This window comes from Schistocerca serialis, chromosome 5, assembly GCF_023864345.2.
Source record: "Schistocerca serialis cubense isolate TAMUIC-IGC-003099 chromosome 5, iqSchSeri2.2, whole genome shotgun sequence".
Taxonomy (NCBI): Eukaryota; Metazoa; Arthropoda; class Insecta; order Orthoptera; family Acrididae; genus Schistocerca; species Schistocerca serialis.
The window spans coordinates 48,384,217-48,402,307 of NC_064642.1; the positions used below are offsets into that span (position 1 = coordinate 48,384,217).

Sequence of the window (18,091 nt, forward strand, 5' to 3'; positions counted from 1 at the left end):
GATATGTACGAAAATTCGAAACACACCAAAAATCGATAAAGCACATAATGTTAACAGGATCAACATGAAAATGGACATGTAACATACAGTAGTTTTGTGTAGTGACCGAAAACATCGCTGTTATGTTACATCGGAACCAGATTTCATTACGTACAAGGATGTCAGGAACAAAGCAGATTTCATTTGAAACACTAAGTTTGGAATAGATCGATTGGTTGCCACAGCTGTCAGGTTTATGAAAAGCGCTATGAGTTAAACTGAATTATACCTGAATGCCCTGGTGCGGTTTACAGTTATAATTCCTATAATCTACGTTCCTAGAAGAGCCAGCCAATATACTGCTTGTTCCTACATATATCTTGCAAAAGACTGTGATGGTAAAACTAGAGACATTACAACTCGGAGGACAGCTTGTCTTCTCCTCGTCCCTTTGCCCTGCATCGGCGCAGGTTCGGCATGGTTATTAACAGTTTTGGCGTGGTTAGTTTAAAGGTTAGTTTAAAGGGTGTCCAGATACCATTCCTGTCACCACCCCATTACCCTCCAGCACAGAATATGTGTACCCCTACTGTCTCCATGTAGCGTTAATCATGTGAAAGCGAGCAAAAGTTTTGCAAACGTTCTGCAAATCGTGCAACTGATGCCGTGCTTGGGTACCCGCTTGTAGAGATCAGGAACGGACCGAGTACGAATCTGATGTTGCGGGTTGCGTACTTCACAATCTAAGGCGCCGCTGTTACGCCGGTGCTAACCGGCTTCCTTCGTTCCCGCTGAAGGTCCGCGAGTCTGACTGTGGCGCTGCTGTCGCTTCATACCCGTCAATGCGTTCCCTCTTCCTGAAGCAAGCTGGAGTGTAAGGTTAGTCACAACTTATTGTTACTATGGAAGACGAGTACGCGATCTTGCTACTGTAAAGTAGCACTGAGAAGGCGAAATGACCGATTGTCGGGATGAGATGGTGTTTAACGAAACTGTATTTTCCGAGGCTGCGTACGCTGTAAGACGAAAATCAATTGATGGAAAGTACACAAGTGAGGAGTGATATTTGGAATAAGTTTCATGCTGTAGTCCACGCTTAAGACGAAAAACATACAAATTCTGTTCGTCCAATGCAAACAAATGGTTGTATTGTTGTTTATTAAACTTCCAGCATCAGAAAACACATGTGCTGCCCCAAACACAGAACAACGTCATTGATATATCCCTGCGACTAAAAAGCGCGCTATTTCTGTATTCATTTGGTCATGGCAACTTGCGTTTATGGGCTAACGGCAAGGTGGGTCACTTATCGTTCATTTCTGTAATTTTTTTAAATAATTCATCACTATTTACAGACTGCAGTTCATCATCAAGTTATGTTTTCTGTGTACCGTCGTTACAGACTCGATAACAACTCGAAAGTTTGTGTATGTCGACATAATTCTAAGACTATACCTGAACTGAAATTAAATACTGAAATAAATTTACAGCAGTCTCCAAAATTGTTTTATCTATATAAATGCATTCACTTCTAACGGATCAGTCGTTATATCGGTATACAATAATAATCACGCCCAGTTGTTGCTTCTTTCATTTAGTAGGTTAGACATTTTCTGACATTTCTGTTTCCACTTGAGAATGGCTATAAGGCCGAGATCACGAGTGTGTGAAATACTTCAACAGTAATTGGCGGTTCTATGGCAGAAATTTCTTTCAAAACGTTTTCGTATGTAGTGGGAAACCCGCGAGTCCGCGGTTACACTTGCGACCTCGTGCGCTCGCTCTCCTTTCTGAGCGAATCGAGTCCACTTGTACCCGATAACAGACTCGGGTGATGAGTGGGCTGCAGCCGGGCGAATTCGATACAGGGCGGGCGCACCTTGAAAACTACCTCTTTGATTATTTTTATCAAACACTGGCCTACAGAATTTCCCCTGACAAAGACAACTCAAATTTAACCTATTAATTTATTACCCATAATATACAAGCCCAACGCAATCTGACTGCTTTACATTGGCAACATGACTTCCAATAACTAACACAAAATAATGGCCCTGAATTGCCAGAAATCCTAACAATAATACAGATCCAAAAAATTTGAAATTAAAGAAACATGAAACTACCTCCAACTCTGTTAATGGTCTAAACTCATTTCAATATTCATAACACGAACTAGAGAAGTTACAGCAAGTAGCAACTACAGCCAGCTAAATTGAAAGATTCTACTTCAGACTCTAACTACTAGATGACATATGGTTAGCGGAAGAAATATTTTGGTGAAGAGCAAACAAAGTATTTAGCAAATTTCACCTTTTTCATGTGACATCCAGTTCCAAATATTGTATAGCTCTCAATAATTCCAGTGCCCAAACATTATCAACCAAACATCCATCGTCATACATTTCCTTCCGTATTATAAACACATCATTTCATCTCACTTAACAATGCATGTCCCACCAACACAGAGTCTCCACTAAGAATATCATGTCCATACACTTCCCTATTCAATCGCTATCTGCTAGTCCGTCCAACCACAGGATCTCTTGCCGAGGGCGCATAGGGCTGTCTGCGATATTAACACGGTCTATAGCGCTGCCAACATACAAACAGGCTACCTACAACCTCCCCGTCCCTGTACGCGGCACTTTAACACGCACAGCTATCCGGGCGGGCTACACGGAGGCTTGTCACCAATCATTATTCTCGTAAACCATTCATGACCGGAACAGGAGAGGAGGGGTGGGGGGGGGGGGGTTAAGTGGTACAGGAAGTACTCACCGCCATGCGCCGTAGATAGATGAAAAAGTCAGTAGTGTCATACAATGAAGAGCCAAAGAAACTGTTACACCTGCTTAATATCGTGTAGGGTGCCGCAGCATGACATGGCATGGACTCGACTAATGTCTGAAGTAGTGCTGGAGGGAACTGACACCATGAAACCTGCAGGGTTGTCCATAAATCGGTAAGAGTACGAGGGGTTGCAGATGTCTTCTGAACAGTACGTTGCAAGGCATCCCAGATATACTCGATAATGTTCATGTCTGCAGAATTTGGTGGCCAGAGGAAGTGTTTAAACTCAGAAGAGTTCCTGGAGCCAGCCTGTAGCAATTCTGGACGTGTGGCTGTCGCATTGACCTGCTGGAATCGCCCACCTCCGCCGGAATGCAGAATGGACACGAATGGATGCAGGTGATCAGACAGGATGCTTACAGACATGTCCCCTGTCAGAGCCGTATCTAGCCGTATCAGGGGTCCCACATCACTAACGGCAAACGCCCCACACCATTACAGAGCTTCCTCCAGATGGAACAGTCCCCCACTGACATGAAGGGCCCATGGATTAATGAGGTTGTCTCCCTACCCGGACACGTTCATCGTTCATCCGCTCGATACAGTTTGAAACGAGACTTGTCCGACCAGCTATCAAGAGTTCAATGTCGGTGTTGACGGGCCCAGGCGAGGCGTAAAGCTTTATGTCATGCAGTCATAAAGGGTACACGAGTGGGTCTTCGGCTCCGAAAGCCCATATCTATGATGTCTCATTGAATGGCTCGCACGCTGACACTTGTTGATGGCCCAGCATTGAAATCTGCAGCTATTTGAGGAAGTGTTTAACTTCTGTTGTCGTTGGTCGCGTTCTTGCAGGATCTTTTTCCGGTCGCAGCGATACCAGAGATTTGTTTTACCAGATTTCTGCTATTCAGGGTACAGTCATGAAACGGTCGTACAGGAAAATCCCTACTTCGTCACTGCCTCGGAGATGCTGTGTCCAATCGCTCGTGCCCCCACGGTAACACCACGTTCAAACTCACTTAAATCTTGATAACCTGCCTTGTGGCAGCAGTAACCGATCTAACAACTGCGCCAGATACTTGTTGTCTTATACAGGTATTGCCGACCGCAGCGCTGTATTGCTGTATTCTGCTTGTTTACATATCGCTGCGTTTGAATACACATGCCTGTACCAGTTTCTTTGGCACTTCAGTAAAGAATCTGAAAGTTTCAGCACAGGCTAGGATGACGTACAGTAACTTTGGCTCGAGTCTAAAAGAATAGTTGACCACGCACTGGATGGATATGTAGGCAGTAGAACAGTCCATAATGGGAGGGAACCTCTATTGTTTACAGTCACCGTAAAAAAAATCTTGTAGGGAAACAGAGATTACTGTATAACAGATGTAAAACAAAGCATAGGGCTGTATATAGAGAGATGCTGAATGAAACGCGTTTGGCTGTCAAGAGGGGAGTGTGTGATGCTTTCACTGACTACCGTAGTAGGATCTCCTCAACTGATTTTTCATAGAATCCAAATAAATTGTAAAGGATGTTAGAGGAGCCAAAGATAGTGTCCATCCCCTACCGAATGAGACTGGAACTGAAATTGAGGGTAGCAAAGAAAAACCCCTTTTTCAGATGTTCCTTTACAAAGGAAAGAGAATTGCCCCAATTTAATCGCTGTACCACTCAAAAGGTGAGTGAAATAAGTATTTGTGTTAGTGGTACTGAGAAACAGCTGAAATCATCAAAATTGAACAAAGCCCTAGGGTCCCATGGAATACCCGCCAGATTCTATAGTGAATTTGCGTCTGAGTTAGCCCGTCTTCTAACTATAATCTGTCGTAGATCACGCGAACAATAAACCGTGCCCAGTTCTTGGAAAAAAACACGGGTCACACCCGTGTACAACAGGGGTAGCAGAAGTGATCCACAAAAGTACCGTGCAATACCACTGATATCGATTTGCTCTAGAATCTTAGAACATATTCTGAGCTCAAACATAATGAGGTATCTTGAACGGGGTGACCACCTCAATACCAGCCAGCATGGACTCAAAAAACATCGAACACGTGAAACCCAACTCGCGCTTTTCTCACGTGACATACCGAAAGTTTTGTATCAAGGCAGTCAAGTAGGGCAGTATTTCATAAATTCCCAAAAACATTTGAAGCAGTATCACACCTACGCTTATTGTCAAAAGTACCATCGTATAGAGTATCAAGTGAAATTTCTAACTGGACTGGGGACTTTTTAGTACAGAGGACACAGCACATTATCTTGGATGGAGAGCCATCATCAGATGTACAAGTAACTTCGGGTGCGCCCCAGGGAAGTGTGTTGGGACCCTTGCTGTCCATGTTATGTATTAGTGACCTTGAAGACATCAGGCTTTTTGCAGCTGATGCAGTTATCTATAATGAAGTACTATCTGAAAGAAGCTGTATAAATATTCAGTGAGATCTTGATAAGATTTCAAAGTGGTGCAAAGATTGACAACTTGCTTTAAATGTTCAGAAATGTAAAATTGTGCACTTCACAAAACGAAAAAAACGTAATATCCTGTGACTGTAATATCAACGAGTCACCTTTGGAATCGGCCAACTCATACAAATAACGGTGTGTAACAGTTTGAAAGCATATGAAATCGAATGATCACATAGGTTCACTCGTGGGTAAAGTAGGCGGCAGACATCAGTTTTTTGGCTCTAGAATATTGCTCAAGAGGGTGGGACTCATATCAGATAGGACTAATAGGGGATACTGAAATGGCATGAATGGTTACAGGTTTGTTTAATCCGTGGGAGTGTGTCACAGAGATACTGAAGGAACTGGACTGAAAGGCTCTTGACCATAGACGTAAACTATACCAAGAAGGACTGTTAACAATGTTTCAAGAACCGGCTTTAGATGATGACTCTAGGAATATACTACAATCCCCTACGTATCGGACACAAAGGGATTATGAGGATAGGACTAGAATAATTAATGCACGCACAGAGGCCCTCAAACAACCCTCCTTCCCGTGCTCCATAAGTAAATGGAATGGGAAGAAATCATAATAACTGGTACAATGGGATGTAGCCTCTGCCATGCACCTCAAGCTGGTTTGTATACACTACTGGCCATTAAAATTGCTACACCAAGAAGAAATGCAGATGATAAACGGGTATTCATTGGACAAATATATTGTACTAGAACTGACATGTGATTACATTTTCACGCAATTTGGGTGCACAAATCCTGAGAAATCAGTACCCAGAACAGCCACCTCTGGCCGCAATAACGGCCTTGATACGCCTGGGCATTGAGTCAAACAGAGCTTGGATGGTGTGTACAGGTACAGCTGCCCATGCAGCATCAACACGATAGTACAGTTCATCAAGAGTAGTGATTGGCGTATTGTGACGAGCCAGTTGCTCGGCCACCATTGACCAGACGTTTTCAGTTGGTGAGAGATCGGGAGAATGTGCTGGCCACGGCAGCAGTCGAACATTTTCTGTATACAGAAAGGCCCGTACAGGACCTGCAACAAGCGGTCGTGCATTATCCTGCTGAAATGTAGGGTTTTGCACGGATCGAATGAAGGGTAGAGCCACGGGTCGTAACACATCTGAAATGTAACGTCCTCTGTTCAAAGTGCCGTCAATGCGAACAAGAGGTGATCGAGACGTGTAACCAATGACACCCCATACCATCACGCCGGGCTATACGCCAGTATGGTGATGACGAACACACGCTTCCGATGTGCGTTCACCGCGATGTAGACAAACACGGATGCGACCACCATGATGCTGTATACAGAACCTGGATTCATCCTAAAAAATGACGTTTTGCCATTCGTGCGCCCATGTTCGTCGTTGAGTACAGCATCGCAAGCGCTCCTGTCTGTGATGCAGCGTCAAGGGTAATCGCAGCCATGGTCTCCGAACTGATAGTCCATGCTGCTGCAAACGTCGTCTAACTGTTCGTGCAGATTGTCGTCTTGCAAACGTCCCCATCTGTTGACTCAGGGATCGAGATTAGGCTGCACGATCCGTTATAGTCATGCGGATAAGATGCCTGTCAGCTCGACTGCTAGTGATACGAGGCCATTGGGATCCAGCACGGCGTTCCGTATTACCCTCCTGAACCCACCGATTCAATATTCTGCTAACAGTCATTGGATCTCGACTAACGCGAGCAGCAATGTCGCGATACGATAAACCGCAATCGCGATAGGCTACAATCCGACCTCTATCAGAGTCGGAAATGTGATGGCACGCATTTCCCCTCCTTACACGAGGGATCACAACTATCACCCGGCAACGATAGTCAACTGCTGTTTGTGTATGAGAAATCGGTTCGAAACTTTCCTCATGTCAGCACGTTGTAGGTGTCGCCACCGGCGCCAACCTTGTGTGAACGCTCTGAAAAGCTAATCATTTGCATATCACAGCGTCTTCTTCCTGTCGGTTAAATTTCGCGTCTGTAGCACATCTTCGTGGAGTAACAATTTTAATGGCCAGTAGTATAGATGTGGTAGGTAAAGATGTGGACTTGATCCTCCTCGGAACGCTGTACTCCTGGTGTGTATTATCGCTTTTCCCGTCACGAGGAAATGAGAAGGCAGCCGCAGTTATTGGAGGAGTTCTCGTTAGCCCGCTTCTAGCTCGTGACGGAGGGACAAGTTTGCCGGATGCTGCCAGTAGAGAGAGAGCAGGTCCAGCCGCCCGGCGCGGCGCAGCGCCCGCGCCCCGCGGCTTCTGCGCATGCGCCGCGACTGCCGCGGCCGCAGCCTCCGCCCCTGGCACTACTGTGCTCGCGCCTCTGCCGCCCGAGGTGCGCGCTCCACACGGCGACGCCGCCTCCGCCTGCCCCCAGGTCGTCTCGTCCACGGCCCGCGTGCGGCCCGCCGCCCTCACCGACGCCGGCGCGCCCGCCTCCATCACGTCTGTAACGGCGCTGCCCCCCGTCACGACGGCCGCGGGGAACGGCATCGCAGCCGGCATGTCCGCCGCCGACGGCGGAGAGAGCATCGCGCTCGACAGCTTCCGCCGCCCCGACGAGCGACGCATCGTCATCGGCGGTGAGTAGCCCGGCGCCGCCTCTCTGTTTACCTGCCGCCCCCGCCGCGCCACGCCTTCTCGCTGGCTCGGAGTCACCAGCTCCTAATAATAGAACAGCAAGTGTCTCCGCTCTTCGTACGGATTGCGCTGAACTCACCTGGGCGTCCTGTCTTTGATTTCGTCGTGCCTGTACAGCGGAGATGTGCAACAGCTCTTACATCTTTCATACCGTCAATATCTGTTTAACGCTAACAAACTACTCTGTTTCAATAAAATGCGAGTCGTTAACCTTTTTTTCAGTTCGCCGTATTTTATTGAACGTTAGCTCCGATTACTGTTGTGTCATTTTAGGTAAGACCAACCCAATTTCTAAAATAAAAGGGTCCCTCTATGCCGCTAGCCCAGTTGAATTTGTACCTTCGGTGTGACAAGTACTGCTCTCTGATATGTACAGATAGTACAGTTTTACTGCTTGTTTTTATAAGTTCACAGGGCTTTAATACCAGCACTCATGATGGTCATTCTGTGACTGAAACCGATTTGCAACGGTAATAAAGATTTCTACTTCAACGACCAATGCTGACCGTCCCTTTGTTATTAACAGAACGATGCGTTTTGAAATAATAAACTGCGCGCTGCGTGTGTTAATCTCTCAAGTGTCACAATATGATCACAGACCCATTTTCAGACTTAAATTGAAAAATTTGTTAATTAGTTCGACAGTGCACGTCGGACTTCTTGCTTTAGCTCAAGTTAATATTTTGTGTTACTGTCCCAGTTACATTCTTGACGCTCGGTCCATGAATCATCGCTGCACAAAATCTTTCGGAATTGCTTCCTTGTTAATAGTTGGTGGCGTAATTTTAACGTTTTTCATTGAATGACGCGAAGTTCACGGAGCTCTCGAAGCCACCAATGTGCGGTGCTGATAGGACACCACCTATGCGAACGGAAATAGGCTGCATAGAACACGTCACATCGAGTAGGGGTTGCTGGTAGCCTCACACGTCCCATAATTACAAATGATTCAAAACGCACATGAACACAACTGAATCTTACAAATTTAGCATGTAAAAAGGTAAGTAAACACTTCCATTAACTCATTTTATTAATTTTCTGGTATTTTTCGCATTTGCTGTGTAATTATAATGTGTACTATTTTGTACAGAACCACAAAATCATTTGAGGCTGGCTTGGAAGGCTGAAACTAGCCATCAACAAACAAAATTGTGGTTCTTCAATTTCTCCAGGCGTATTTCAAGACGAAATAAATCTCGGGTGAACAGGTACATCAGCGCACCTGATTATGGCAACGTGGTCGATTGCCGAAATATTGTGTCCTATGGACACTCATACCAGGCTGTTCACCCGAGATTTATTTCGTAACAAACGAAATTAATACAGCAAAAGCGGAAAAAAAAAAGAGAAGGGAGTTTCTCAGTCATCGATCAGTGGCTGAATCATTTCTGAGAAACGCCTTGAAAGATTGATCTCATTACCAGTGTTACGGATGTGTCATTGCGTCATATTGCGCTACACACACCAATGTTGCAACCAACAACAATATCAGCTGAAATATTGGACTTTTCACACCGTGAGTCGATTACTCTTCCAGAAGCGTTGCTGAAACTGATTATTAACTATTATTAACTGAGAGCTGACTGCCACCAGCCATGCTAGCGCTGAGATAAAAAGTAGTAAAGAGACACTGAATTCAACGAAAAGGCGAACTTTGTCTCGTCTCATCACTGCAGCAGCATTTACGGCACGTTACATAATCGTTATTAGTCACCCAATATTATTTTACTAACAGCCGGAAGACGGACTTCCTAGTCAAAAGAATTTGGAATCTTAGCGAACGTCAGGGTGTAGAATGCAACAGAAAACCACCACCTTCCTTCGAACGGAACAAAAGCAGGAAGATTAAGCACGCAGCGAAACAGCTGGTGCAATATGTTACTGTAAGATTTTCGCAGAAGAGCAGAAAATAGTGCAAGAAAAAGTGATGACAGGTAAACCCTATTGTACCATTATTCTGTTAAAAGTAAGGTCACAATCAGGCACGGCAACAGAGAAAAATCGTTAATTGAGCCGTACAAAGCTGTACTGAGCAGTGGTGCAGCTTCTGAGCTACTAGGATGGGTTGTGATGCCATGTTTTCTTACCATCTGCCTAATTATTCTTTCCTTCTCTGTGGCAGCCCCTTGCCCTCTCATACCGATGGTGTTTTGCGAGTCTCGAGTCTCGTGCAACTAATCATTTACTTCAGTGATGGGCACGACACGAATACCGGAAAGACAATTTCCTTTACACCAAACGTAAGTGAAAGGTGTCACCTACTACGCGCGCAGTAACCTAATTTTCTAGCACGTGGGACTCACGAAACGCTAACGAACTCTCAGTCTAACGGATTTGTGTGTATATGCGCATCAACACAAATGCGCGCGCATCGGCGTGTAGTTGGGGTAAGTGCGCGGTGCGTTTGGTCGATCGCAGTACACGGCTGCTGTTACGTTGAAACTTTGAGGAGCGCCGACATCCCATTTGGGTAGACCTAAACAGCTGTGCAGGTATTGATCTTGGTCCAGTTGCAAGGGACAAAGGCGGTGAAACTTCTGTTTTCGGTAAGCGATTATCCGAAGTTAACGATTGCGCCTCCAAAGCCGTAATGCGGTTTAAGATTTTTTTTACATAAGTTTACTTTTAGTCGCTTTGATATCAGTAATGAGAGGATCTATATATGTTAAAATAAGCTGGCTATAAAAAGCAAGGAGTCTAGCAGTCGTTATAAGTGAAAACAGTGTATAAATCTATCAATAGCGTAAAAGAGTAGTTGTTTTTGTGATCTGCTGTTCGAAGAAAGTTTTAATACAGTTTTCCGCGCTAATCTTCTTATTGGCCGAGCGGTTCTACGCGCTTCAGTCTGGAACCGCGCGACTGCTACGGTCGCAGGTTCGAATCCTTCCTCGGGCATGGATGTTTGTGAAGTCCTTTGGTTAGTTGGGTTTAAGTAGTTCTAAGTTCTAGGTGACTGATGGCCTCAGATGTTAAGTCCCATAGTGCTCAGAGCCATTTCAACCAATCTTATGCACAAGCCCGTTCACCTCTGCATAACGTAGGCAACCTACATCCATTTGAAATCGCTTACCGACCCCTCATTTCGGTCAAGGTGTGTCGTAAATTTCTGTTTCCGCACATTCCATTCAGTGCCTACTCTTTAGTTATTCGATCTATCCATCTAAACTTCCTCATTCTTCTATAGCAGCCATTTCAAACCATTTTGCTTTTCTGTCGTCTGCGTTCACGTCCGTACAAGTGTACACTTCATACAAATACTTCAGAAAAGACTTCTTAACGCATCAAACTTATATTTCGTTGTTAACGAATTTCTGTTTATCAGAAACTCTTTCCTGGCTATTTTCAGTCTGCATTTTACATCATGTCTGCTTCGACCATGGACAGTTACTTTCCTCCCAATTACCAAAACTCATCTATTCCTTCTAGTGTCTCACTTTCTAGTTCACTTCTTGATCAGCATCAACTGCAGTATATTGGTAAACACTATGCTCTTTTTAGTTATACAGGGTGTTACAAAAAGGTACGGTCAAACTTTCAGGAAACATTCCTCACACACAAAGAAAGAAAATATGTTATGTGGACATGTGTCCGGAAACGCTTACTTTCCATGTTAGAGCTCATTTTATTACTTCCCTTCAAATCACATTAATCACGGAATGGAAACACACAGCAACAGAACGTACCAGCGCGACTTCAAACACTTTGTTTCAAGAAGTGTTCAAAATGTCCTCCGTTAGCGAGGATACATGCAGCCACCCTCCGTCGCATGGAATCCCTGATGCGCTGATGCAGCCCTGGAAAATGGCGTATTGTATCACAGCCGTCCACAATATGAGCACGAAGAGTTTCTACATTTGGTACAGGGGTTGCGTAGACAAGGGCTTTCAAATGCCCCCATAAATTGAAGTCAAGAGGGTTGAGGTCAGGAGAGCGTGGAGGCCATAGAATTGGTCCGCCTCTACCAATGCATCGGTCACCAAATCTGTTATTGAGAAGCGTACGAACACTTCGACTGAAATGTGCAGGAGCTCCGTCGTGCATGAACCACATGTTGTGTCGTACTTGTAAAGGCACATGTTCTGGCAGCACAGGTAGAGTATCCCGTATGAAATCATGGCGGTGAATTGAGGAAGTACAGTACATACTGACGAAACTAAAATGAGCTCTAACATGGAAATTAAGCGTTTCCGGACACATGTCCACATAACATCTTTTATTTATTTGTGTGTGAGGAATGTTTCCTGAAAGTTTGGCCGTACCTTTTTGTAACACCCTGTATAGAAAAAATGTCACCACTTGTTTCACTAATTATTGCGACCTATGTTTCGGGTTATTAGCCCATTATCCACCATAGATCACGAAGATATTGTTTTTTAAAGACGATTGTCTACTAACCCGTTTGTTCATTTACATACACATTAGCGTTAAATGTTAATCTTCCCTCGCACACAATCTGACCATCTTGTTGCCTAGCTGTGACGCGTTACTTCGTGCTGCCACGCCTAGTTGCTATACAATGTTACAACCTCGTCCAGATATTCAATTTATGTTTTCATGGTTTGCTAAAATCACTTCTATTAACAGATCTGTATCCTATTCCTGTCGGGATCAGCAATTAATTTGTAATAGCCACGCTATCCCCTGGCTATTAAGCTCTCGACGTTCTTCCATTTTTCTTCTGCTTATGAAGCACACGAATGACGTCTCATACGTGACGGCGTCGTGCAAGAGCCACTCTCAGCACCTCATTCACGTGCTCGTTTCCTCGCCAGAAGAGCGGGACAGGCGTGCGTACGGCAGTTTTACACGGCGCTTCCCTCGCCCGCCAGCCTCACGCAGCATTGATTTTCCCATCAGATGGCGCGCCGGGGCGCCAGCGGCGCGCCGTAGAGGGCGCGGTGCTTCGTTAGCTACTTGTTGTTTATTTCTGGTTGTGTGCTCCAGCGCTCTCGCTTCGAGTGCGCCGCGTCGGCCGCAAAAACTCTGTTATTCACTGTACCGAGCTTTCCGCAGTAGTACTAGTCGAGGCGCGACGCAGAGCTGAATATTGCTTAGCGGACTGCATTTGTGACAAAAATTCGCCTTCCCTAGCTCTGCAGACCTAATCTCACATACGACAGCAGATGTTGCTGTAATTTACCGTCTAGTAAGGTCATCCGAAGACCAGTATCAGTTGTAAAGCGATTTAGAAAAGATTGCTTTATGGGGTGGCAGGTGGCAGTTGACGCTAAATAACGAAAAGTGTGCGGTGACCCACATGAGTTCCAAAAGAAATCCGTTGGAATTCGATTACTCGATAAATAGCACAATTCTCAAGGCTGTCGATTCAACTAAGTACCTGGGTGTTAAAATTACGAACAACTTCAGTTGGAAAGACCACATAGATAATAATGTGGGGAAGGCGAGCCAAAGGTTGCGTTTCATTGGCAGGACACTTAGAAGATGCAAGTCCACTAAAGAGACAGCTTACACTACACTCGTTCGTCCTCTGTTAGAATATTGCTACGCGGTGTGCGATCCTTACCAGGTGGGATTGACGGAGGATATCGAGAGGCTGCAAAAAAGGGCAGCTCGTTTGGTATTATCACGTAATAGGGGAGAGAGTGTGGCAGATATGATACGCGAGTTGGTATGTAAGTCATTGAAGCAAAGACGTTTTTCGTCGCGGCGAGATGAATTTACGAAATTTCAGTCACCAACTTTCTCTTCCGAATGCGAAAATATTTTGTTGAGCCCAACCTACATAGGTAGGAATGATCATCAAAATAAAATAAGAGAAATCAGAGCTCGAACAGAAAGATTTAGGTGTTCGTTTTTCCCGCTCGCTGTTCGGGAGTGGAATGGTAGAGAGATAGTATGATTGCGGTTCGATGAACCCTCTGCCAAGCACTTAAATGTGAATTGCAGAGTAATCATGTAGATGTAGATGTAGATGTAGATGTAATTAAAGTTTCGCTACTTGAGCCAGTGTAGACGGAAAACTATTTACTGTATGGCTACCCAACTTCATAGGAATGATGTCCAGGCTGTGCGTTTTTAGCATTGGCAGTGTCACGACTAGAGACCGGATTATATGCATGATAAAAACCTTAAAATAAGCATGCAAATGTGCATGAAAAATGCTTAAAAACTGCATGAAAAGTGTCGAAATATGCAAGATAAAATAGTAAAAATACTTGGCTCTTACTGCGTGCGTTTTATCTGAAAGCCGAATTTCTGCATATCAGTTATGAGGATGAGCGCCGGCCACACGAAATATCGGTACATTTATAACGCTGATATTTTTTGAATACTTCCTGTTGGCGGTTAGGAAGGAAATCTCTTTGGGATTGCTTTCTAAAAACGTGCAAAATAGGGACGCATACCGTATTTCAAGAATTGTTCCTTCTTTGCTGTTGTTGTCGGTAACAAGCGGATGCGATGCGAATGAGTCGCAGCGAAACAATCGATACGTAAAGTACCAACTTCGAGATATATCGCAAGCAGGGCGGCTCGCTCGAAAACTCCCTAATACTTTATTTAAAAAACAACTCACAATCATGAAGAGTTTTGAACAGCATTAACTTCTAATTAATAGTATTGGTCCAAGTATCATTTACAATTTATTTTACATTTTTCTACTATTGTTAACGTAAAGGACCAAGTACTATTCCGAATGTTCGGCAGTAGTAAGATTGTGTTTTCGATCACTCAAAACATTTTATAAGGACAAAAGAACGTTCTACTTCAACTGAGGTAACTGGACAGTATCTGAATTTGGGTGCTATGTTGGCACTTATTGTTTCTGGTAAAAGTTAACCTGCTCATTTAATAAAACTATCAATATAGTACAAGGGTTGAAAGCCTGGGTTATTGTTTAAATATTTTCAAACTTTTCTTTCAGCTTTTTTGGGAATACTTCTGGCAATGAGGAGAAAGAAACATTTCAGTTTCTACATTGTATAGCAACCTTTGTTAAGTGCGTACCACGTTTGTATTCCAAGTTACAAACGTTCCTCGGTGTGTCGGCCATCTTCATCCACAACAGCCTGGAAGTTTGTTCGATTACCATTTCACAATAGGTCGCAGCACTTTTCGAACGGTGGACCCTGGAATGTCCAGCCGTCGTGACAAAGCTCGTACACTGCTTGAAGATTGCACATTGCGTCCAGCATTCTCAGACATGGGAAGAGTAATTTCTTCAACAGTTTGTGGCGGTATTGAACATCGGCCTCTCCCAGGAGCAATTCCCAAATCACCGTTAATTTGAACTTCCGAATAATGTTATTTGACCGCTGTCCGGAAAGATGACTTCCCCTTATTCCTTTAATGGGTTGATATTCACGAAGAACAGCAGCGCTATTGCTGTTGTTTTGATAAAATAGCTGCTCACCTTGTCCAGGCCCATGTTGACTGTAAGTTGAAATGTTACAAAAAAGTAACAGAATAATCAATAGAATATGCTCCAGTTTTTTAATTAAGGCTAAAATATATTAAGAATTTATTTTTTTCTGTGTAAATAAATCAGTAAAGTAAGGAAAAACGTCATGATTTAATGTAAGGAATGTATTTTTTATTGCTGTTCTGCTAACGAATGTTGCAGAGAAATGTTTATCTATCGGAACTGTAAAGCAAGTTGAAGTCAGTAGTCGTAATTTGTTTTTGGATTATATAAAAACAGGAGCTGTGAACTCTCTCTCTCTCTCTCTCTCTCTCTCTCTCCCTTTCTCTCTCTCTCTCGTTTGTTTTCCGTCGCTGTTTCACAAGTGTAAGTGTCGCTCTGTAAAGTTTGCCAAATAATTACGCTAATTTAATTTCAAAAGCCGTGTTTTAATGAAGACTGTACTTTCCTTCTTTATTAATTCCACATATCATATTATTATGCTACCAGAAATTTTCCAAGTTGCAGCGAATGAGAGGTGCCGACGGATCGTTTGGTGGCCATAGCGAACGCTACTAGTGTTGAAAAGGCTATTACTTTATCAAACTTTTATTTCAGCGTCCCTGAGATATGTTTTACCGGTCTTTTCAATCAGTATCCGGGAAATGTAATTACGCAAACTGCGTAATTTTTTGATCAGTCTAAACAATGCCGTCGGTCAACGTTCTCGTCAGTCTGGTGGGAATCTGATGCTGGTTGGCAGAATATATGATTTCATCATCCACAAGTAAAATTTTTTTATGCACCATTATATCATTTTACGAGCTTGCCGCCAGTAACAGCAATAAATTTAATATTACGTTTTGTTAATACCAATAATATTAAAAAGTGTAACGCACCCTATGTCGCCGAGCCGTAAGTCATGACTGGAGACCGGATTATATGCGTTTGCATTTGCATATTAGGTTCATTTTCAACGGTTATCGCATATTTTAACTAAAAACTTGTGACGATGCATATTTTCGCTCTATGTTTACAACATTTTAAAAATTTAGACGGGCGGTCTCTAGCTCAATCTAGCTTTGATGTCTCACAGATTGACCGCGCCCTAGAACTGCGTGCAATGGCTAACCGAGACGCCACTGCCTAGCGAAATCGTTACAGAACGAAAGAGGAACAGGAACAGGCAGACAGAGTCAATGCTCTAGCGCCCGTGCCCCAGTTAATCCCCTCCGCTGTCGTACTGTACACGTCGGCAACAATTAAATTTAATACGCTTCTATTTACTTGTACACAGGTGAACGTGTTTACGACGTGTAGTGTGTAACGTATTGTGCGTCATGCCACCCGAAAAAAGAAACGCCGTTTCGTGGATAGCTGACCATCCTGTAACATTTACGAGGGCAGTTCAATAAGTAATGCAACACATTTTTTTTCTCGGCCAATTTTGGTTGAAAAAACCGGAAATTTCTTGTGGAATATTTTCAAACATTCCCGCTTCGTCTCGTATAGTTTCATTGACTTCCGACAGGTGGCAGCGCTGTACGGAGCTGTTAAAAGTGGCGTCTGTAACGGATGTGCGTTGCAAACAACGGGCAGTGATCGAGTTACTTTTGGTGGAAAACCAGGGCATCTCAGATATTCATAGGCGCTTGCAGAATGTCTACGGTGATCTGGCAGTGGACAAAAGCACGGTGAGTCGTTGGGCAAAGAGTGTGTCAACATCGCCGCAAGGTCAAGCAAGACTGTCTGATCTCCCGCGTGCGGGCCGGCCGTGCACAGCTGTGATTCCTGCAATGGCGGAGCGTGCGAACACACTCGTTCGAGATGATCGACGGATCACCATCAAACAACTCAGTGCTCAACTTGGCATCTCTGTTGGTAGTGCTGTCACAATTGTTCACCAGTTGGGATATTCAAAGGTTTGTTCCCGCTGGGTGCCTCGTTGTCTAACCGAACACCATAAAGAGCAAAGGAGAACCATCTGTGCGGAATTGCTTGCTCGTCATGTGGCTGAGGGTGACAATTTCTTGTCAAAGATTGTTACAGGCGATGAAACATGGGTTCATCACTTCGAACCTGAAACAAAACGGCAATCAATGGAGTGGCGCCACACCCACTCCCCTACCAAGAAAAAGTTTAAAGCCATACCCTCAGCCGGTAAAGTCATGGTTACAGTCTTCGATGTCCTTCCCCATGGTCAAACCGTCGGATTTCCATATGTTTGGCCCAATGAAGGACGCAATCCGTGGGACGCACTACGCGGATGATGAAGAAGTTATTGATGCAGTACGACGTTGGCTCCGACATCGACCAGTGGAATGGTACCGTGCAGGCATACAGGCCCTCATTTCAAGGTGGCGTAAGGCCGTAGCATTGAATGGAGATTACGTTGAAAAATAGTGTTGTGTAGCTAAAAGATTGGGGAATAACCTGGTGTATTTCAATGCTGAATAAAACAACCCCCGTTTCAGAAAAAAAAGTGTTGCATTACTAATTGAACTGCCCTCGTACATATGATGGAATTGTTTATATTGTCGAGTTTGCGAGAAAAACGTTTCGTGCCAAAAAAGAAGTTTCAAATAGGCCAGCATGTCAAGGCAGGTCTTTATACCGCAGGATTGCCGAAGAAAGTACCACGACAACAACTTCTGGCAACAGCAAGTTGCAGTAGCTGGGATTTCTCCAAAGGTAACCAGAAAAGTCGGTTTAATATGGATCCATGTGAAGCAGTCATTGGAAGCAATACTCCTCTTCACACACCTACAAATCCTATGCTCATAGGGTTTCTGCGCTAATATTCTCTAAATCAAAATATGGCAGATAAGTCAACATTGCGTAAAAATTACAT

General features: G+C 44.1%; 1 protein-coding gene across 1 annotated transcript in view; it reads left to right on the top strand.

Moving 5' to 3' along the window:
- The window catches only part of LOC126481214 (band 7 protein AGAP004871), a 552,309-nt gene that overhangs the window by 84,355 nt on the left and 449,863 nt on the right, over positions 1-18,091 (top strand). Inside the window, exon 2 of the mRNA XM_050104815.1 lies at positions 7,618-7,822. Within this exon, the coding sequence (XP_049960772.1) occupies positions 7,618-7,822 (205 nt within the window). The remainder of the gene's footprint in view (positions 1-7,617; positions 7,823-18,091) is intronic.